General features: G+C 43.4%; 3 protein-coding genes across 4 annotated transcripts; 1 reads left to right on the plus strand and 2 right to left on the minus strand.

The window, feature by feature from the left end:
• Nucleotides 1–1,332: 1,332 nt before the first annotated feature.
• On the minus strand, nucleotides 1,333–9,587 carry LOC124866103 (zinc finger protein ZFP2-like). Of its 2 annotated transcripts, XM_047361773.1 has the most exons (9): nucleotides 9,380–9,587; nucleotides 8,757–8,841; nucleotides 5,705–6,378; nucleotides 5,273–5,587; nucleotides 4,715–4,784; nucleotides 4,227–4,519; nucleotides 3,829–3,909; nucleotides 2,819–3,005; nucleotides 1,333–2,338 (listed from the first exon to the last, which is right to left on the minus strand). In XM_047361773.1, exons 2-9 carry the CDS (start codon nucleotides 8,818–8,820, stop codon nucleotides 1,728–1,730), a joined length of 2,295 nt encoding a protein of 764 aa, XP_047217729.1. In that variant the 5' UTR covers nucleotides 8,821–8,841; nucleotides 9,380–9,587; the 3' UTR covers nucleotides 1,333–1,727. The 2 variants fall into 2 exon arrangements, with proteins under 2 accessions (XP_047217729.1, XP_047217730.1); XM_047361774.1 differs by lacking the exons at nucleotides 8,757–8,841; nucleotides 9,380–9,587 and adding an exon at nucleotides 6,643–7,010.
• Nucleotides 9,588–10,795: 1,208 nt separating this feature from the next.
• On the minus strand, nucleotides 10,796–13,782 carry mrps12 (mitochondrial ribosomal protein S12). Its single transcript, XM_047361408.1, has 3 exons — nucleotides 13,597–13,782; nucleotides 11,424–11,474; nucleotides 10,796–11,287 (listed from the first exon to the last, which is right to left on the minus strand). Exons 2-3 carry the CDS (start codon nucleotides 11,470–11,472, stop codon nucleotides 10,905–10,907), a joined length of 432 nt encoding a protein of 143 aa, XP_047217364.1. The 5' UTR covers nucleotides 11,473–11,474; nucleotides 13,597–13,782; the 3' UTR covers nucleotides 10,796–10,904.
• Nucleotides 13,783–19,120: 5,338 nt separating this feature from the next.
• On the plus strand, nucleotides 19,121–22,477 carry zgc:153896 (uncharacterized protein LOC569930 homolog). The gene is made up of 5 exons (XM_047360264.1): nucleotides 19,121–19,397; nucleotides 20,266–20,411; nucleotides 20,525–21,148; nucleotides 21,723–21,945; nucleotides 22,222–22,477. Exons 1-5 carry the CDS (start codon nucleotides 19,154–19,156, stop codon nucleotides 22,287–22,289), a joined length of 1,305 nt encoding a protein of 434 aa, XP_047216220.1. The 5' UTR covers nucleotides 19,121–19,153; the 3' UTR covers nucleotides 22,290–22,477.
• Nucleotides 22,478–23,097: the final 620 nt, after the last annotated feature.

The raw sequence follows: 23,097 nt of genomic DNA on the forward strand, positions 1-23,097 counted from the left end.
GCATGAAGGAGATCAGCCTGTGGTTCAGGTGAGGTGTTCAGGAAGTCCAGGTTGCTTTGATAGCTGCCTTCTGGTCATCTTCATTGTTGGTTCTGGTGTCTCTAATCGTCCTCTGGACAGAACTCCATAGATTCTCTATGGGGTTCTGGTCAGACCAGTTGGCCAGTCACGCACTGTAACACCATGGTTATTGGCCCAGCTTTTTGGTACCAAGTCCTGCTGGAAAAGGAAATCAGCATCTTCATGAAATGTTCTAAAACATTCTGCTAGATGGCTGTGTACACTGTGGACTTCAGAAAACCCAGTGGACCAGAATCATCACTGAGTGTGGATTCTGTTCCTCCCACCATCTCCAGAACCTGGAGCCTTGATCTCCAAATAAAATGCAGACTTCTCAACATGCTTGGATACAGCAGTCTGTGAACGGCCAGCTTCTTCAGCAATGACCTTTGGTGACAGTCATGGTCTCCTTGTGGACCATGACTATCTTCAGGACATCTGTCCACTCGGCTGTCTTCTCCATGATTGTGTCTCCTACTGATCCGGATAGAGAGAACATCTAGAGGCTCAGGAAACCTTCACAGGTAATTGGAGTTAATGGGTGGAAGACCAGAAGCTTTTCACAATATTCTGAAACCCTGGATGTTGGGTTTGATTCTGTTAACCCGACTCATCAAAATGACAAGAAATAAAGGCTTGAAATATTTCATTCTATGTGTGACGGATCTACAGGGGTTGGACAATGAAACTGAAACACCTGGTTTTAGACCACAATAATTTATTAGTATGGTGTAGGACCTCCTTTTACAGCCAATACAGCATCAATTCATCTTGGGAATGACATATACAAGTCCTGCACAGTGGTCAGAGGGATTTTAAGCCTGGGAATGACATATACAAGTCCTGCACAGTGGTCAGAGGGATTTTAAGCCATTCTTTTTGCAGGATAGTGTCCAGGTCACTACGTGATACTGGTGGAGGAAAACGTTTCCTGACTCGCTCCTCCAAAACACCCCAAAGTGGCTCAATAATATGTAGATCTGGTGACTGTGCAGGCCATGGGAGATGTTCAACTTCACTTTCATTGTCCAACATCTGTAGATAACAGATGCGTTTTACTTTGAGTGCCCTGATCAGTTTTGGTACTACGCCATCTGGTGGATGCCTCAGCATAGCAGCAAACAGGGAACGCCTTAAAACCTGAGCACGTTGGACCCGAATGCAGCAGGACCGGGTTGGACAGAATTCGAGTTTGGTGACCTCTGAGCTGAGGGGTTAAATGTCGTCATGGCAGAGAAACCAGCAGAGAGATTCAAACTCGACATCAGAATCTTTAATCTGGATCAAACTTTTTTATTGGTTTATTCATGGATTTATTGTGGATCTGGTTCCTCTGTGGCAGATTAATTCACATTTAAAAGACTGTTCCAGGTCAGATACTCAGGCTCTGACCGTGTCCTTGAGCAAGGCACCAGTTAGGACTGAGTGATGGGAAGCACCAAACCTCCACCAGTCAGCTTGTTGAATAAAGTTTGTCAATATGTCTCTGCTGCTCTTGTATGAAGTTTAAAAGCAAAGGTCTCATGATTCACTCTGATGATGGTGATACAAAGATGAACTCTGACATGATACGTGTCCATCAATGGTTCCTCTGAGGGGACTCCTCCTCTTCCTCCTCCCCTGATTGGCTGCTGAAGGCTCTCCTCATTAAGCGTCCTGAGCGTCTCTCAGACGGTCTCCGCCAGCTCCACCTCAGCCTCCATCGTAGCCGCTCCCATCTGCGGCTTGTCGGACTCGTGCTTCCTCATGTGTTTGCGGAAGATCCTGGCTCCACTCAGGTTCTTCTTGCAGATGCTGCAGAAGTACGGATTCTTGTCTGAGTGCACGTCGATGTGGTAGGTGAGCTCGAGGGCGCGGCTGAAGCTCTTGCTGCACAGCGGGCACTGGTAACGGACGCCCGTGTGGGTCAGCTGGTGGTTCTTCAGGACGCAGAGCTGCTTGAAGGTCTTTGGACAGACGGAGCACTGGAACGGTCGGGCATCCGTGTGCACGCGCTGGTGGCGGCGCAGGGCGCTGGAGAAGGTGAAGCTCTTGCTGCAGATGGTGCAGGTGAAGGGTTTCTCTCCGGTGTGGATCCTCTGGTGCTCTGTCATGTGGACGAGCTGGACGAAGCTTTTCCTGCATGTGGGACACTGGAATGGACGTTCACCAGAGTGAATCCGCAGATGCTTCTGCAGAGCCGAAGCTTTGAAGCAGTCCCGACCGCACACTGGACAGCAGTTCCTGGTTTTCTCTCCGGAGCTGCTGTCAGTCAGAGGATCAGAGCGGCTCTTTGGATCTGTTGGAAACATCAAGGTTTAGTGAGACATATGAGTGGTCCTTAGCTTCATGCTTCTGGGCCAGTTTCCCTGCTCCAGCACACCTGATTCATCGCCTCCTCAGCAGGACATCAGCCTCTGCAGAAGACTGACTTCCATTCATTCAGGTGTGTTGAAACAGGGAAACATCTAAAACATCAGCTTTCTGAGGTCCATGCCTCTGACAAGTAATAATATTTTAGTGCTCAAAGTTCTGATCCAATCCTCATTCTCTGTATATTTATCCCATGCAGCTGGACTGTCTGGAAGGTCAGAGCTAATGAACAAACGTTCTTCTGAAAAGGGTCAGCTGCTGGACGGAAACTGAGTGGAAAAGCAGCCACAGACATCCTGCAGAACTGCTGACCCAGACCACTTTAACAGATTACTGGGAAATCTGGATCACAGGCAGGAGAATGGGAAGGAATGAGAACTGGATCAGGACGGCAGTCAAGACGTACCATGGCGCTCCGGCTCCCAACGCTCCTCTTCTCCATCAGAGTTGATCAAACCGCTGACGTCCTCTTCCTCACGCTGCTCGCATTTGTTTTCTTCTGAGGACCTGCCACCCTGGTCGCCATGGTTACCAGCAGGAGGTCGGAGTTCAGATAGGAGGAGGTTGTCAGAGGTGGAGGGGTCTCCTGATTGCTGGCAGAAAAACAGAGGAAACATGACATCAATGAGATGAAATCAGACCCAGAACCGGAGGAAGCTGCAGCATCGTTCACATTTTCCTGAAAACAGAACCCGTTTCATGTTGGGCTGTTCATCTACTTTGCTTCACCAGGATCCAGGTGACACCATCAGCTCAGCAGCAGCTTGGTTCTGAAGATTTCTGCTCTGAACTGCTGGGATTTGGTTTTTGTTGAGAAAAGTTCTTGATAAAAACAGTTAAAGAAACAACTTCTCAGACAAACAGTGGCTGCTTTACGGGTCAGAACTCGAGGCTAGATCACCAACCTTCATCAGATGATGCTCCAGTGTGACAGATCTGTAGAAATGATGCTGTTGGTACCAACAGAACCAGGCTGCCTCCTGATCTGTGTATGAACGTGAGCCTGTAAGTGAGTGAATCTGGGTGTAAAAGTGCTTTAATCAGAACCAGAACCAGAACCAGCTTTATTGGCCAGGTTTTTTTTTGCAAAAACAAGGAATCTGACTTGGGTTTCCACACGCTCACAGCGTCCAGACAGAAGTTCAGTTAAAAACTAGAATTTTGTTTCATTGAATCATTTAAACCTGAAAAGAGCCAGAATGGACCTTTAAATGAGTCACAGATCAGGAAGCAGCTTCAGAGTTAAAGTAGATTTCAAATGTTTTGGTGTTTTTAGTTTCAGGTTCACGGAGGAGGTACAACCAGATGCATGACCATGTTCATCTCCTGCTTAAAGGAACCGTTTTTAGAGCTTTTAGGCCCAACCAGAACCCTTAAATCCAGTCCCAGACAGAGATGATTAAACTGGTTTCTCACCTGTTTCTTTACACCTTCCTCTTCCACCTCCTTCATCACTCTCTTCTTCTGACCTCCAGTCCTCACGTGGAGCCAGAATTCCTGAAACAAAAACCTGATCAGTTTCCAAACAAACTGAAATCCACAATGATCCAAGAAGTTTGAAACCAGTTCCTTATTTCTGCACATTGTCCCTCCTGTGATCCAAACTTTCATTAAACTGGTCCGGATGAACAGTTCTCCAGACCTTCTGAAGGCCTGTCCCAGTTTTTCTTGCATCAAACTGGCTGTTTAGAGGTTAAAAGGAAAGAACTGAAAGCTGGATCATCCTAAAGTTGGACAGCAGAGAAATCATAAATGTCTGCTTGATCTCAACGGGTCAAACCGTCCAGACTGCGACCTGGAAGGTTCTGGATCACCTTGTCAGCGGGGTCTGCGAGCTGTCCCTCTCTGATGTGGACCATCATGTGTTCTCGCAGCAGGCAGGGCTTCAGGAAGCTCCTGGAGCAGATGCTGCAGCAGTGGTTCCTTTTTTTCTTACTCGCCCTCGGACTGCTGGAGGTCCTCAGGGTGTCTGTGCTCGGTGAGCAAAGCGGAAGATTCTCTGCGACTTCGTGGGTTTTCTGGTGATCCTCCAATGTGGACAGATCCAGAAAGATCTCCCCACAGAGGGAGCAGATGTGCAGATCCTTGGTTCTGATGGGGCTCTGGTCTGCAGAACAAAGAACACAGTGAGGATGAGGAGGAGCAGGAGGCAGAAAGATGGAGCTTCTGCAGCTCCATACAGAACAGTTATGGTTCTGAGAGTTCTGCTGCCTTCCTCAAGGTACCGACTGGGATGGCTGAACATCAGCTGGAGAAGATGAGTTTGTGATGGACTGAGAGTTAGTGGCTCTGATTTTCTCACCGGTCAGTGAAGGCAGCGTCTCATCTCCATGGTTCTTCACCTTCAGATCATCGGGAAGCTCCTCTGATTCCTGGAACAAGCAGAAGGTCAGATGTTCTGGAAAACAAACAGCTTCACATCCTTCAGAAGTTCATCAAATCAGAACCAGCTTGTTTACATCACGCAGCAGGAGAACCGAGGTTCTGTTTGGGAGTAAACAGCAACGATGTTCTGATCCGATGGCTCATTGGGACAGATTCAGCTGATCACAGCAGATCAGGAGGCTTCCGATTCAGATAAACCCGATCTGTGGCAGTATTCCTCCAGAACATGGAGCATTACCAAAGGTAAACTGGGATTTCATGCAACCCAGAGGTCCAGTTGATGACTACTGGGAATCAGTTCTGTTACGCAAACGGATCAAACTTAACTGGATAGATGATCAAACTTGGAATTATGGAATTTTAATCCAGATTTGCTGCTTTTATGTCTTTGATGATTAAGATAAATCAATTTATTTGTAAGTCCAACACTTTGACTTTTTACTCAGAACTTCCTGTAACATCTGGCAGTCCTCACCGGTTCTGTTGCTGGCCGCTCCGGACCACCACCTGGAGTCGTGTGGGCCCGGCTTTCCTGCCTGCTGTGGATCTTCTGGTGTTTCCTCAGGGCTCTCAGCAGCGTGAAGCGCGTCTTACAGACGTCGCACTGGAACGGCCGCTCTCCGGTGTGGGACCTCATGTGATCCTTCAGCTGGGACGATCGGGTGAACGCTCGGCCACAGATGTCGCAGGCGAACCGGGACGTCGTGTGGTGGCGCTGTTCGTGCTCTTTCGCCTCTTTGATCGAGGAGAAGTCCTCCTGACACAGAAGGCAGCGAAGTGAAGCTTCTTCCTGTGGGGTCAGAGTTGAAGCGATGAGTGAACCTGAGCTGAGGTTGCAGCAGGAGTAACTTTTCCCGGCTCATGTGATCATTGTTACATCGTGCTGCTTCCATGATTGACCTCTCACCTTTTCGAAAGTCCCATCAGCGTGTTTCTGCATGTGTTTCTTCAAGAGACTCGGTCGGTTGAAGCTCCTCCCACACAGCGAGCAGGGGTGGAGCTTGCGTCCTGTGTGGTTCCTAACATGATCCCTGAAAGACGAAGCAGAGGTGAAAGTTTTCCCACAGAGCAAGCAGGAATGTTGTTTCTGCTCCTGGTGGGTTTTCTGGTGATCCGAGAGCCCGCTTCGGGAGGCAAAGCGTTTGGGACACAGCGAGCAGGAGAACGGCTTCTCCCCGGTGTGAGTCCGCTCGTGCTGGACGAGGTACCGCCGCTGGACGAAGCCCCGCCCACACAAGGAGCAGTTGAAGGGCTTCTCGGGGGAGTGGATGAGGAGGTGCCTCCGCAGGCAGCCCCGCTGGGCGTAGCTGACCCCGCAGTCGGGGCAGGAGTACGGTTTCTCGCCGGTGTGAACCCGCTGGTGGACCAACACGTTGACCTTCTTGGTGAAGCGTTTGCCGCAGATGGAGCAGCTGTGGGGTTTGTACCCGTAGTGTGTGGCTACGTGATCCGCCAGACGGGACGGACCAGCAAACTCCCGGTCACAAATCGAACAGCGGTGACGCCGTTTGGGTTTGGCTTGATCTGCAGCTGGTTCTGGAGCTGAGGAGAGACTCTGTGGGTCTGGAATCATCATTGAGCCTGCAGGGAAACACAGAAACATTCAGATTCATCCAAAGAACATTTATGTGCCACCATCTAAGGAAAACCCCTGATGTTACATTCATCTCTGCACACACAGAACTGCACCAGGTCCTGATCCAAACCTCAGTCTTTCTGCTTTCCTTCCTGTGATCCAGACGGTCCTGGAATCTTTTAAGGTGGTTCTGATCAACATTTCTTACGACTTTGTTGGACTTTCACAACTTTTCTACTATTTAAACTTTCATTCCTCCATCTTCTCACCATTTTCCTCCAGTTGTCCAGCGACACACTGAAGAACCTGCTGAAGTTCATGTGGATGTCCTGTCAGCGAGGAGATGTTTGGATAGCTAGACTACTCTCCAGTTCTCCAAACCACAGAGTCATCAACACTGTTTAGGAGGAAGTTTCCCTCAGAGACTTCCTGTCCAAGTTGATCCCTCCTGAAAATCTCCACTTTCCTCCTCCTGTCTGAGTCTGTGCCAACGTCTCCATCCATCACAGTAGGTCTCACTACCATCTGAGGCGACTGTGGCTCAGTAGGAAGAGTAGTCGTCTTGCAATCAGAAGGTTGTGGGTTCGATTTCAGTTTTCTCCTGCCATAGGTCGATGTGCCCCTGGGCAAGGCACTTAACCTCAAGTTGCCTACTGATCTGCGTATCGGTGTATGAATGTGTGAGCGTTAGTGAGTGTGATTGGGTGAATGTGGCTCTAGTGTAAAGTGCTTTGAGCGGTCGGTATGACTGGAAAAGTTCTATATAAGTTCAGTCCATTTATCTGTCCTTTTCCCTCCAGCAGCTCTCCTTTCACAGATCATCCCCCCCACCCCCAATCATCTCCATGTTCTCCACCCTGCTTCACCGCTATGATGGTTGATTCCTGGAGCTTCAACTCATTCACCTTCAGTTCCTCTACCCCCACCTTCATCTCTCTCCCATGCATGGATTCTGATGTTCACTCTTCTTCTCACACAGCACGCCTCCACTTGCTCCCCACTCTCACCATAAACCGCAGCGTCGTCTGAACATCATCTCCTGTCAAAGCTTCTCTGTTAACCTGTCCATCAACTCTACCAATAAGGAGGAGCTCAGATGAGGTCCCATGTTTCCTTCTGCTGGTCCGGGATGGGGGGGGGACTCTCAGAACCACAACAAATCAGATGTTTAGATGAACAGGAACCACAGCAAATGACTAAAAGGACAAAGTCTGAACAGTTAGACATTTTGTCTCTGATATTCAGTTCATGTGTTCACTTCCTCCTGATGAACGAGTATTTAATGTGTGAAAGACAGAGAGGAGCTGCATTTTATTTTAAAATCATGCCTCCGTCTCCATTCCTGTCAGGACCATTCCTTTAAACATCATTTTATTCAAATTGAAGCGTGCGCAGAAAACATGCGCCTGTAGTGCCAGTTAAATGAAGAGTTTTGGACCATAGGAGCTTCCATACATTGGCAAGCCATTAATATCAAAAATAATCCGTACATTAATGTGTTGTTCGAATCTGTAAATAATGGGATGAGCCGCTTTTTACGTGCAACTACGTTGTTAATCTCATTGTGCAGTTGCATAACTAACATGTGGGCACATTTAATGCATATTTTATCATCAAAACGCTCTAATTAATGCTCAGCCAATAGATTTTAGGGCATTTTATCATCGGTTCACTACAGGGCCAGACATAAGGACAGAAAGTTAGTGCACCCATCATTCTGCTCCTGTCTTAATTACACCCAGTATAACAAAGTTTGGGTGACCTTCATCTCCCTGTGGGCTATTTGTCATGTATGGACAATAAAACATCCGTTATCTTTAATAAAGACAGATGGCATTTCAGCAGCCATTAGAAAAAGAGAGTAAAGACGTGACATCCTTGTTTAATTCCAGGTTCTGTGTAAAACCGTGGGGAAGTTCCCCCGGGCAGTCGGACTGAAGAGGTTGTGTTTTCATATTAACATTTTATGATATTCTGAAAACTGAAATATTTTTAACTATGAAAAATAATCCAAACAAAAGATAAAATAAACCCGTCATCCTCAAAAAGATGATTGTAATCTATGACACCCTGTATAAGGCAGCTTGATCTATTCCTGTCATTAAACCAGATTGAGTATCAATGCTAGTTTGATGCTTGTTTGTTTTAATGCAGAATAGTTTGTAGTAAAAGGATACAATCTCTTTAGTAATCTCAGATGGATTAACTGGAATCTGTCATTTATCAAAAACGTCTTAACAGTTTATTTTATGTCTCGATTTTTCCAAACAGAAATGGGCTGAACTTCCTCCCCACACGCTATAAGAGGTCTATGTGCTGAAATCAGTGAGTTTCCTGCATGTCAGGACTGAATATGGCAGCAAACATTTGTGAGAGCCCTGACCTCCCGCTGGAAGCTGCTGACAGTCATCTCCTCCTTCCTCCTCTTCCACCTTCACCTCATTCATCTTCTCCTCTCATCCAGGCCTCTGAAAACAACACCAGACACAAACATCTCTGAAGGCCAAAGAAAAGAAAATCTAAAGTTTGACCTGAAAGATGTGACTTTGAAGGGTCAAACATAGATAACACAAAGCGCTGTACAGAGGTTATAAACCACTAGGAACACCATGTTATCAGACACACAAACAATAAATAATGATCATTTTATGCATTATTCTAATTGTTAAAGGGTTCATACTAAGTTTCACGTGTGTTTCATCTAAGATTTTAATCAGATTAACGCTTAGAAATCTTTATCCAAATTAACAATGACTTCAAACATTTCACAACAAATATAACTTCAGCAAATGAGTGAACACCAGGGACATCGTTGAGCCAATCAGAGATCAGTTATAAGTGTCAGTGCAACACCGCCGGCTAATTAACAAATAAAACCCGGTTTATCTTTATTTAACGGTTAGCCAAAATCAGAAGCAAATCACAATAATGGAAAATAAACTAATTTAGCCGCAAACGATCTATAACAGCCTCTAAAGACCGTCTAAAATCAAGTTCAAACCGTACCGAGTCGCTAGCTGAAGCTAATACAAACAGTTCGGATGGCTCCTACTGCAGCAGGTCCAGTTTGTTTCGTTTAAAGACAGAACCGTCAGTTAGAGTGTTTTAAAGATCAGTGGCGTCATGTTGGAGGTTTTCTATTTACGACAACAGAGAAGAAAGAAGCCAGAAACGAAAAAAACTGCAGAGAAAAACAGTAGTTACTGGCGCTGTATGAACTCAGTGCTGCCGCCGCCGACTGGAGGGCGGTACTACAACAATAAACCTACCATATTAAGAGGAGTTACAGTAAAATTAATCATTTCTTTAAGTAGATGTAGATGGAAAATATATTCAACACCTACAACAAACCTGTTGGGATCCCGAATCCGAAAAAAGAACAGTTATTTATAACCATTTTGGAATCTTTTTTCTAAGCACAGAAATGTTTTCAAGATATTATATTTAAAGTATTACATTATATTCAGTTATAATTGGCAAACACACACAAATAGTTTTAGAAAGTTTAGTGATCAACCTAAGTCCAGATACAGATCCTGTGTTTTTTAGCTAAATGTTTAAATTAACATTTTTATTAACTCTTACATTTAGTTTGTTGTCCCAAAGATCACTCCATCATGGTTTCATGCTGTAATAACACTATGAAGAAAGAAGTGTGATAGTATTTCTGTGACATCATTGTAATATTGTTAGTAAATCTTGTTTAATTTTCACTTTTCACTTATTACCAGCTGCAGAAAACTATGGAATATATTCTCCATGTTTACATATGAAAAAATGTAAGCCTACCAATGGGCCACTTGTAGTATTAGGACTGCTTTCATACAATAACTGGTAGGATATAATATTTCAAAGGTCAGGTACTCATGTTGTGAATACTGATATTGTATTTGGTCAGTTGGAAAGACTAACTGCTCTTAATATACAGACCTGTTTACAGTGAGAGGTGGGAACATCATGTAATGGTAAAGTAAAAAAGTGTCAGGGAAATCTGGAATAATTGCAACTGATACAATTTTAAGCATAACATTGCAATTAAATTTTTTGATTTTGCAAAGCCCTAATATATATATACAAAGAGAGAGAGAGACCTATGATATCTTTTAATAATCCACATAAAAAAAACATAAAAATCCACGGAGTAAACATCTAGGAACTGTGTGAACATGGTAAAGCTGTCTCATGTACCTACAGTCAGCTGATCTTCACTTGCTGTTATGCTTTCAACTGCTTCTTTAACTGCTAACTTCACTACCTCTTCCCTCTGGTGACTTTTCTAGGCATTTCAGCTCAATGTAAATTCTCATTCTAGTTATTGTTCTCAATATGGACCAAATTAGAATTCCTTGTAGCTGGTTTATATCAGTGTGTTAATAGCTAAGAGTTTTGTTGCTCTAAGGTTCAGTCAAAATAAACTCACGGTTCATAACGGAATATTTTTTATTGATCATCTGTTGCCAATTAGGGACTAGTAAAAAAAAAACATTTTTATTACCCAAACACACCATGAAAGCAGCAGCATCAGTCACGGCTACTGCTTCTTCTTCACTACATGAGCACAATCATATTTGCCTCTAACAACAGTCAGTTTGACCCCAGGGAGGTCCTGGGTCCTCCCTCCCTGCACCAGGACCACGTTGTGCTCCTGCAGGTTGTGTCCCTCCCCAGGGATGAACACCACTGCTTCCTTTCCGTTGGAGAGCCGCACCCGGGCGCACTTCCTGTTGGCCGAGTTGGGCTTCTTGGGCTTTCGGATCATCGTCTTCAGGATGACCGCTTTGAGTTGTGGGCGGCCATATGTGGCGCCCACAGATTTAGGGGGAACTTTAGGCTTCCCCTGTCGATGCATCTGGTTGAGAGTGGCCATGGTCCTGGAGAGGAGGGGCCCCGTCCAGGAGGAGCTGAGCTGGGATGCTGCACAGACAAGGTAATATATTTCAGCAGTTTTTTCCTCAGATGTTTAAATCCACAGTAAAGAAAAACATGGAGAGATTTTCAGAGCGCTCAGCTGACAGTTTTTCACCGACAGCCTGCAGATGTGGAAACTCACCTTGAATCAGCATCGTCAGCGCTGGTCTCAGGCTCCAGAAGGACATCATAACTAAAATAAAGAAGATCATGAAACTAAGGATGGGATCGATACACAGTGCATTATTATTATTATTATTATTGTTAGTAGTAGTATTATCATCATTATTCCTTTTCTTCTTATTAGAATTATTACCAAAGTGCTTTACAAAGCATACATAAAAAGGGAAAACATTTCATAAAAAGGTAAAATAGCAAACAACAAACAGCGGAAACATCAATAAAACAAGAGGAACACTGGAATAATGTGCCACCAAACTACTGGATCTTAAAAGCCTTTCTTAATAATAAAGTTTTAAGATTCGATTTGAAACAGCCCAGGTCAGAGACAGAACGTAGGTCCAGAGGGAGCTGGTTCCACAGTCTAGGAACCGCTACTAAGAACGCTCTTTCACCCCAATGCACATACTTATACCATGGTACATTTAATAAAAACTGGTATGAAGACCTCTGTGATCTACCACACACACACACACACACACACAGCAAATCGGATAAATAAAATGGGGCCAAACCATTTAAAACCTTAAAAACAAACAGTAGAAGTTTAAATCTATTCCAACACGGACAAGAAGCCAGTGTGAAGAAAACTAAAGAGGACTGATATGCTCCTGTTAGGTGGTACCCATAAGAACCCGGGAAGCTGCATTCTGGACTCGTTGCAGACGACTGACTGACACCAGCATAAAGAAATATAAATTCTAGAGCTGATAAAAGTGTGTATAGCCTTCTCAGGGTCTGAGTGGTTTAAAAAAGTCTTAACTTTAGCCAAAAGGCATAGATGATAAAAGCTCGACTTGACTACTGCATTCATTTGCTTCCTAAACTTAAAATTCTTATGAAAAATTACCCTCAGATTTTTAATAGTATTACTGAAATTAAAATTTATATCACTAACATCGGTGGTGGCATTATTACTGAATAGAATGTACTCAGTCTCTAGTTTATTTAAAAACAAGATATTTTGGCTCAACCACTTTTTAACTGCAGATGTGCAGTCAGCAAGGCAGCGTTGTGAGTTAATTGGTTTTAAGTAACAGAGATCTGGATGTCATCGGCATAACAATGGAAAGACTGGTTGTGATGTGTGATAATCGCTCCAAGTGGCAGCATATAGAAGGGGAAAAGGAGGGGGCCAGGGATGGAGCCCTGGGGCACCCCACACGATAGAGGCTGCCAAGTCCTTAAATTATAACAGAGAAAGTTCTGTCAGTGAGATAAGATGTAAACCACTTGAACACTAGAACATGATAATTTGAAAAAGGTACGAGTAGTAAGATTGTAAACAGTGAAACATTTGCCGTTTGTAACAGTTTGGTTTAGCTGGTAACATCTTCCTAACACCCTTCTGTATATTCACGGATGGATATCTGGTATCTGGAGCACCTTTGAACAGCTGTAGTCATAAACCTAAAATACTCTGATGGGCCAAACCTGGAGCAGATTATTCTACATCTAAAGAACCTTAAAGACACAATGAGCTGGAGGACTTTGAATCTATCTGAGATAAACACTCAAAAGTGTCTTTAAATGCTTGTTTTACCATGGAAACCACTTTACATTGGATGAAGCCTCAAAGCCCCACAAATCACAGAAATTGTGTTTTAAAATATTTCTTTACTGCAGTATAAACACTTCAGGTCTAGTCTGTCAAAATTTGGATACTCTGAGTCAGGATCTGAGCTAAAGCTGGGTCACTTTAGCTCTTTCATGAAAACATTCCAGATCACGTAGTGTCCCTCTAGGAATATTTGTTGAGATTAGAATAATCCAGATTAGATCTGACCAGTTTAAGTGTTGTAGATCTGACCAAAGCTCATTAAGTTGGTGAAATAACTAAATACAAAACTGTAAATCAAATGCAAACTTCGGAGTCTGTTTGGTCTTCGTTCCGTCGCTTCATGTCATGTTTCGTCTCAGACCTTATCTCAGTTTTAGGGGTCAAGGTCAAATACACCTGCCGAAATACTAAGCAACCCCTGTGGAACTTAAATGTGGCTTTTAAAACTTCTCTGATCACTTTATCAAGTTAGAAACTCTTAAAATAGCAGATTTTCCAAATGGCATCTGGTGGTGCTAACATCTGTTAGCTTCCTGTAAGGAACCCGGACGTCATTATTTCTAAAACTACTAACCTGCTCAGATTATCCCGAATAAAATGTCTACACCGTCGGCTAACCCGGAACAACCCATCCGAACCGAAAACAGTTTATAATCCAGAACAACTGTCCGATATAAACATTTTCTTAAATGTTTAAATGAAGGACATCACGCTGCGACTCAAGACCGGATGTACATATTAGCTTAAAGAGTCCCTTCCGGTTTTGTCCCTCTACAAAATAAGACATTTAAAAATAAAAATACGCTTTTTTTTTTTTTTTTTTAAAGGTTTGTGACAATGTATTTAGGAAAAGATATCAACCTAATTTCATAGCATTAAACGTGCGTAAAACGAGCATAAATGTATTCTGACTCTAAAATATTTAACCATCATTATGAAGCAAGTCTCAATAGAAGTTCATTCTACATTTTGAGAGCAATAAAGTCTATTTTATCTTACATTGCACTGCCACAACCTGCCATGTATATGTATATATTTACTCATGCATATAGATTTTGTTCTGGACTGATGTTTAATATACGATGTGAGCGATGGAAGCCGAAGTAATATTCCTTGTTTCTGCTCACAAACCAGAGGCCTCATGTACGAAGCGTACTTACGCACACAAACTTTGCGCCGCATTGTTTTACGCACAATTCGGCATGTACAAAATGAATATTGCGTGAAAGTGCTTGTAAATCCACAAAAACCTTTGAACTGGCGTGAGAATGTGCGGAAGCCGCGTAAACGACAATAATAAACTTATCTTGAAAGCGTGACGTCACTGGGTCGCGCCCCCTCAGCTGCTCTGAGCGTTTGGGATGCGGAGCAGATGCGGGGTTCTGCGGTATCAGTCTGATCAGAGACCTCTAAATGAGGTGAAACTGTCTGGAAATGTTGTCATGAATATGGCTGCTTTATAACATCTTGTTAGTTTACATTAATATTTAGAAACCAAATCTTTTAAGTTAAGTCATCTTCATCCATTTATGAAATGATAACTCTGTCAGGCTTCCCAAGTAACATCAACAACATCCAAAAAAAATGTTTAATCATCTTATTTTAGCAAAATGCCACCAAAGAAGAGATTTTAACAACAGGACTTTGTTTTCTTAAAGAGTGACGTCAGTGTGAGTAACACGTCACGAGGTCAACACCTGATCATACTATTTATCATGTCTGACATTAAATGAGATATTATGTGTAATAATGTCTCATCAGGAGAATGATAATACAGAAGTAGTGAGGCAGTTGGAGCAATAAAAGGTGGAGAGACGGAGGAAGCTGGAGTGAGGTGTTAAAAATAGGATTAGAGCCAGGGGCAGCTTCAGGGTGGGGGGTAAGGTTTAAAAATCACATTATTGATAGAATAGATCCAGAAAGGAGAACAGGTGAGGACTGATGTGAGGTTGATAATATTTTAGTCTTTATTTCCACAGCACTATAAAGGTTTGGGTTATCAGCTCCACTAGAACAACCCACAAGTGTTCTGCACATTTATATGGTGAAATACTGCTTTATAGTAACCAGGAGGTGGATTTTGTTCACCATTTATTTTTAAAATGTGTCACTTTTATGCTCAGGAGCGGTACCTCAGACATGCATCTTCTCTGAAGCTTTTCTGTAGGTTTAGGAGCAGCAATGCAGCAGCAGCACAAAGAGAAAAAGTAGAAGATGGTTCAGGGATGGAAGTGAGGTCTTAAAATAAATCAGTGAACACTTTTTCAGGGTCAGGTTATGCTATTAACAGATTCAACGGTATAAACCTAAACACATCTGCAAATCAGTTGTTAAAAATCTTTATGTATAAGAAAAGCCTCAAAAGATGCTGCTTTTTATCTTTTACAAGACAAATCTTGATACTGTATATTATTATATATAATGTCACACAGCCATGCAGGGACATGACCAATAAAACATGTTCAACCATTTATGGATCTGTAAGGTTTCCAATACCCCCCCAAACATTTAATTTGTTGCTACACCCTTCCCTAAATCCACTGAAATGACTCCATCCAGTTTAATTCATGGAGCATCAAACCTGATGTTTCTTCAAGACTTTGAGCTTTTATGGTTTAAACCAGAGAAATGAAACTGAATCACTTTCAGCCTCAATAACGTAACACACCTCAGAAAATGATGGAAACAACCTCACATTAACCAGCCTCACCTGTGCAGGTAAGGCTGGTTAATGTGTAGCAGGAGTTCCCTGATACAGATCTGCTGATGGAGGAGACCTTCAAATGTGAACAAATGGACTTTAATGATTAGATGGACTTTGAAAGCTGCTTTCTCAAATCTGATGTATGACACTGATTTTCAGGCGCCTCATGTGTGAAGTCTGCATTCAGGCGAAAACCTTTCGGCGAAATGTTTTACACACAATTCAACATGTATCTACACAAATGAACGTTGCAGGAAAATGTGTGGAAGTCATGCAAACTTCTTCAATCAACAATAATAAACTACAGAGAACTAAACCTCCCCTAAATCCACTGAAATGACTCCATCCAGTTTAATTCATGGAGCATCAAACCTGATGTTTCTTCAAGACTTTGAACTTTTATGTTTTAAACCAGAGAAATGAAACTGAATCACTTTCAGCCTCAATAACGTAACACACCTCAGAAAATGATGGAAACAACCTCAGTCGGATGGAAACTGTGAAACTTCCTCCGTTTCTGTCACCTGTAGATGGAAATGCTCATCAATCTGAGCGCTGAGGAGCAGAAAATGCATCAGAATCATCTGAGGGACACTTTCATTCTCACTGAGAAGAAAACGCTGTTGGATCAGCAGATTAACTTCTAACAAGTCAGGTTTGATGATTCCTAAGGTGGACCAGCTGGAGACAATCACACATGTCCATAAATAGCTGTTTTTTTCTCTTCCTAGAAGCTACACCTGGCCTGACTCTGTGTCTACCTGTGACACCTTCCTGGAGAGGGACAGCGGCTGAGCTTCTGCTGGCAACAACTTAATGCTCACCTTCTACAGATGATCCACATAGCCCTGTCTTTTAGTGTTTAACCCTTTCTCTCTCCTAGACATGGCTACTGACTGAGCTTCTACTGTAACTAACTCTATGTTCTCTCTTTCAGACTCTAACCTTGAAAACTGGATCAGAGTTTATCTGTTCTTTCTTTCTAGATGAAACAACTAAAGGAGCTACATCCATTAACGTTTACTTTTCCTTCCCATAGAAAGTACTCCTGGATCAGTGCTTCTTTGTTCTCTTTGTGTCTCTGCTCTGTTCTCTCAAACCTCCAGTCGGTCGTGGCAGATGGCCGCTCACACTGAGCCTGGTTCTGGTTCTGCTGGAGGTTTCTTCCTGTTAAAAGGGAGTTTTTCCTCTCCACTGTCGCTACATGCATGCTCAGTATGAGGGATTGCTGCAAAGTCAACACCAGTGACTGTCCACTGTCTCTACATGCTCATCCAGGAGGAGTGAATGCTGCAAGTCACTGACTGGATGCAATCTGCTGGGTTTCCTTAGATAGAAAAACTTTTTATCCAATTTGAATAAATAACTGAATCTGACTGAACTGTTCAATGGTTACGATTAATTGGAACGTATGAACCTGACTGTTGTGAAGAACCTTGAGACGACATGTGTTGTGAATTGGTGCTATATAAATAAAACTGAAATGAAAGGAATTAAATTAAATTAAAGTTGCTCCTAACTATGGAACAATGGCAGCTTTGGTTCAGCTGGAGGACATCACCAATGGAAGAAGTCAGATCCTCCTCACCTGCTGGTACATGATGATGCATGGCTCAGCAGCTGGTTTAGATTGTCCAGGACAATCATCTTGGAGCTCTGCATGGAGCTGGCCCCAGTGCTACAGAGGGAAACCAGGAGGAACCGTGGGTCTCTGGTACCAGTTCCAGATCTTCCTACCCTGCAATCCTTTCAACCAGAGCTTCTCAGAGGGAGTTGATTGACAGGTCGGGTATTTCACAGTCATCCCTGAGCCGGGCCATGCCAGCCATATGGGTCGGCCTCGGAGAGCGTCAGAGCAGCGTGGCTTGCTCCAAGTTGAATTAAAGATGAACAGACCGAGAAATTCATGTTCCTCCTTCCGGGAGGCAGTTCAAATCTGGTGTGCCCCATATGCTCAAATAAACACCTATATGTCTGCATGACAAAGGCTCTGACTCCATTCCAAGCAAGATGTAAACGGGCAAGGCAGTGCCATGCCCGTTTCTCTCATTAGGAAAAGGAAAATTAAAGAAAAATCCAAAGGGATAAGATGGTGTTAAAAGCTTTATATACATTTTTCTCCTAAAAGAGCAGTTTTCATTTAGTCTTTTCTGAAGATGCTGACCTGTTTTACTTAAACTTTTCATTTTTTTAGGTTGGTACCTTTTTAAGCAAAAAAGAAAATTTTCTGTTTGCATCTATTTTTTTCCCCAGCCTTTAATTCTTTAGGCTGGAACCTCTGCAATTTAAGAGAAAGTGTTAACAGGCTCTGTTTGCACTTTTAAAATGTATTTTATTCTCAGGTTTCTGTTTTAATCTGAAATAAAGGCCTGGAATTTATTTGCCAGGGACGGCTTTTATTTATGGTAAAATAGCTAGCTGTTCACTATTAGAGTGCACTTTGTTAAAAGTTCAAATGTGAACGTCTGGGTAGGTAAGACACCAAAAGACAAAGCTGTTCGGACCTTTTACCGAGAGGAGATTTTTGTAACCGGATCTCAGTGAGTTTTATTTGAATACCCAAACTGTGGCTCTAATTTGCAGCTAGGAGTGGATTTCTGAATGTAATCAGAGCTATGACTGCACTCATTCTGCTATAAGGGCCCCATCTGCAAGTCAATAGAAAGCATTTCCATTGAATATATGTGCAACCTTTGTGATGCGCAGATGTGTCTCACTAATGCAACGATGGCCGCCTCTACTCATGATGGAGTTAATCTGCTGATCCAACACCGTTTTCTTCTCAGTGAGAATGAAAGTGTCCCTCAGATGATTCTGATGCATTTTCTGCTCCTCAGCGCTCAGATTGATGAGCATTTCCATCTACAGGTGACAGAAACGGAGGAAGTTTCACAGTTTCCATCCGACTGAGGTTGTTTTCATCATTTTCTGAGGTGTGTTACGTTATTGAGGCTGAAAGTGATTCAGTTTCATTTCTCTGGTTTAAAACATAAAAGTTCAAAGTCTTGAAGAAACATCAGGTTTGATGCTCCATGAATTAAACTGGATGGAGTCATTTCAGTGGATTTAGGGGAGGTTTAGTTCTCTGTAGTTTATTATTGTTGATTGAAGAAGTTTGCATGACTTCCACACATTTTCATGCAACGTTCATTTGTGTAGATACATGTTGAATTGTGTGTAAAACATTTCGCCGAAAGGTTTTCGCCTGAATGCAGACTTCACACGAGGCGCCTGAAAATCAGTGTCATACATCAGATTTGAGAAAGCAGCTTTCAAAGTCCATCTAATCATTAAAGTCCATTTGTTCACATTTGAAGGTCTCCTCCATCAGCAGATCTGTATCAGGGAACTCCTGCTACACATTAACCAGCCTTACCTGCACAGGTGAGGCTCCATTGAGCTCGACGCAGTTGGAGTGAAGGTGAAGATGAAGCTGCAGATCTTCCTCGTGCTGATGGTGGTGATCTCCATCAATGGGAAACCGGTGAGGAACAGAGAGGAGAAGAAGACCAAGCTGCTTCTCATGTCCTTCGATGGGTTCAGGTGGGACTACGATCAGGACGTGGACACTCCCCACATGGACCAGATGGCCTTGGACGGGGTCAAGGCCAAATATCTGACCCCCCCCATGCTGACCATGACGGCACCGTCCCACTTCACCACCATTACAGGTACGGACCATTTTATTCAGGTCCAATAGATAATCCTGTATGTTACTGCAGCTGGATGGGTAGAACCTGTTTGGGTTAAAACCATTAAAACATGCATCCTTTATTTGAATAAAATGACAGATTTGGATCAAAGTTAGGAATAATAATTACATGTCGTATTAAACAAAGGTCCTCTCAGTCCTAAATGTGACTCCCAAACAGCTGAAATCTCTCGGGTCTGGTCGGTTCTGGACTGGATTTGATCCTGTTTGTGACAGATGCAGCAGTCATACTCGGTTGGGAACCTGATTTCATGTTCTTCTGTCCGTCAAACTGTTCTGTTTGGGATGTTTTATGGATTTCACTAATTAAATGGGAACAAACTGTGTTTCTGATCCTAGTCGCTGAGTTCAGGAACCTTTTATCCCTGAATCACTCAGAGGTCAGAGTTGAGCCTAAAATCCTCCTCTGATAATGATCCGGTCCTGGTATGAAACAGAGGTCCAAAGAAAACCTCTGACAGAGCTTCAGAAAGCCCAGAAAACAATTAATCAGAACCACTTTAACAGGAAAATCTGGATCACAGAGGGGAAAACATGATCTGCTTTTCTAGAGGATTTCTGGATGATTAAATCATTCCTTCAGTAAAACCATTAAGTCCAGAAATAGTTTCTTATCAGCGCCATCAGCTGTTCCATGTTCTGATGCTCTCTCAGCGGTGTGTTTTATGGCTGCATTATCTACACGTGATCCGAGGTTTGTTCCGATCTGCTGCTTCCTGCTCGGAGCTGCTCAGATGAAACATGAACGTTCCTCAGAGAGCTGAAGACTTTTCTTATAATATATGAATGTTTTTCATGTTTTCATCATGATGTTTGTTCTGTCTTAGGTAGGTGGGTAGAAGACCATGAAGTTGTCCACAATCTGATGTTCAACACCACAACGAACCTGAAAGTTCCCTACACACAGACGCTAACCAAATCCAAATGGTGGGACAACGGAGTGCTGCCATTATGGATCACGGCTCAGAACCAGGCGAGTCATTTATCCACATCCATGGAACAGCTGTGACTGAGACCTGCCGAAGGTCTAAAGGTCCAGGTGAAGATAAACTAGAAGAATGAAACTGATATGAACTTTTCTTTCAGGGTTTGAAAACTGCTTCGTTTTTCTTCCCTGGAGGCGGCATCACATACAGGGGTCAAAAGGTCAACAGGGTTCGGATGGAAGCGCCTGGCCACCCTAAAGACAATTTCACAGAGTGGCTTCAGAACATCGACACGGTGATGAGCTGGTTCGCCGAGGAGGATTTTGACCTGGTGACCTTGTACTGCGGTGAACCGGACAACGTGGGCCACATCAAGGGGCCGGATCACCCAGACAGGAAGCTCATCATCCAGCAGATCGACCGCACCATCGGCTACCTGCGACAGGCCATTAACCACCACAATCTGACAGACACGCTGGACGTCATCATAACCTCGGACCACGGCATGACCACCGTGAAGAAGCGACCGCTGGTGGACGAGATCATCCTCAATAAGTACCTGAATCTACTTGAGCTTGCCAGCTTCGAGATCCTCGATTATGGCGGGTTTGGCATCTTGACACCGCGGCCTGGAAAGGACCAGGAGGTTTTTGATGCTCTGTCCAACGCGCCAAATCTGACAGTCTACAAGAAACACGAGATCCCTGAGAGCTTCCATCTGGGAAGAAGTGAGCGTCTGCCTCCCATCGTGGTCGTAGCAGATCTGGGTTTCAACCTGAACTCGGTAAGTCTGACCTCAAGTCATGTTTTAAGACCTAAAGTCCAGTCCCAGATGTTTGGTTCTTCATGTCTTCATCATAGAATCCGTACAAGTGAAGGGGAAACCAATGCCCCTTTTCGACCTAATCTATTTGGGTCGGACCAGTTAAACACGGTTTCATTTATGTCCCATTACAACCTCATGGTCCGAAGTGATGCGATAGAGACAGAAACACAACAGCCTAGACTGCTGCTGTCAGAGTGAAAGAAGAACCAGGCTAACAGCACCTGGGAAGCACGGTGGTGGCAGCATCACATCATGGAGACCCTGCAAATGTTCTGGACCTCGGTCTGCATTGAAGGCTCATCTCCAAGCAACACCTATTAAACTTTTCTTTTCCCTGTCATTGTGGGCTGTTGGTTTAAAAAGTCACTGATCACTGATGGATCAGAGCTTCTGGTCCAGCTCCAGGTTGGTTTCTGAAATCAGTTATGAGTCTGTGGATGTTTCCATGCAGGAAAAAGAACCCAAAGCTTCAGATGAGAGCAGATCAAGTCAGAAATCTTCATCCTGTTCCTGCTTCTCTCCATTTTTACAGAGACTCATCGTCTACATTAACAAAGGTGATCACGGCTTCCATAATGGAGAGATGGACATGAAGACCATCTTCAGAGCCTTGGGACCGAGCTTTAAGAAGAACTTTGTGTCCGAGCCGTTTGACAGCATCCACATCTACCCTCTGCTCTGCAAACTGCTGAAGATCGAACCGGCGCCACACAACGGCTCGCTGGAGGTAACCGAGGCCATGCTGTGGTCCGGAGGTGAGTGACAGTTCAGGTCCTGCTCCTTCATCGAAGATCAGAACCCAAGGTAGCTACTCCATGAAGCTTCGGCACCTTAAAATGGATAAATCCTGCATTGTGAGTCAGAATAGATTTCCATGAACAGCACAACATTTTATTAATTCTAGAACAGCTTTGGGACAATTAGACTCGTTGCTAGTTTGGATCAAATATTTCTAGAGCAGAACCAGCAGCAGTAATAACAGAACCACTGATTAAACAGAGAATGATGGAAAATCATCTGTTTCTCTGCAGGAGAATCTTGGAGAGCTCGGCTGTCTGTCGTCCTGCTGCTGTCCATGCTGCTCTCCACCAGGCTGTAACCGATCCAGGATCCAGACCCGAATTATTCCTTTTAACAGTTTACCTCCACATCCAGCTGGAGAATTACTGAAAATATTTCAATGGATTCATTTCCAAGATCCAAGTTCTGGTACCAGGCTGCAGCAGGATCTTCTTCGTCTGTTGTGTCGACTTCATGCTTCTGAATAAAGTTTGTTTTCGCCACTTTTCCGTTGGCATGTTTGTTGTTACTCAGCAGCTGCATTTGGACCAGGATCCTCCCGTGAACTCACTGGACCTGCATGGAGTCATTCCACCACAGAAGAAGTCAAGAAAGATCGAATTTAATCAGGACCACAGTGAGGGAAAACAGCTGAGCCCAAATAAACTCATACATACAATTTAAAATGATAAATAAGGAAATTCTGATATTTAACAAATAAAATACAAGAATTAAATTAGAGCCGCGGTGAAAACTAATTAGAGGAAAAACCAAAAGAATAAAAAACAATAATTTCAAACTATTGATGGTTTAGTATTTATGGTGTTTTTGTTTAAAATTTTGCCCACAACCTTTGCATTTTGGGAAGGAATTTAATCTTGATTGTATTTTTTGTGTTTGAAATTTGCTCATCACTACTGATCTCATTAGCTGCCATCCTGTGTTTGGCTTCTCTGGTTGAGTGGAATAAATGATGAAGTTGGAGCAAAACAATAGAAAAATAAATAATAAATCTAAACAAAAATAAAAGTTTTTCTGATTAATATTTCCAGTTTGACAACAAGTTAGTCCTGTGTTCCCCCGTTATTCCTGTCAGAAAATAACCTCAGATATTTGAATTTATCCCG

This window comes from Girardinichthys multiradiatus, chromosome 3 (assembly GCF_021462225.1).
Source record: "Girardinichthys multiradiatus isolate DD_20200921_A chromosome 3, DD_fGirMul_XY1, whole genome shotgun sequence".
NCBI classification, from domain to species: Eukaryota; Metazoa; Chordata; class Actinopteri; order Cyprinodontiformes; family Goodeidae; genus Girardinichthys; species Girardinichthys multiradiatus.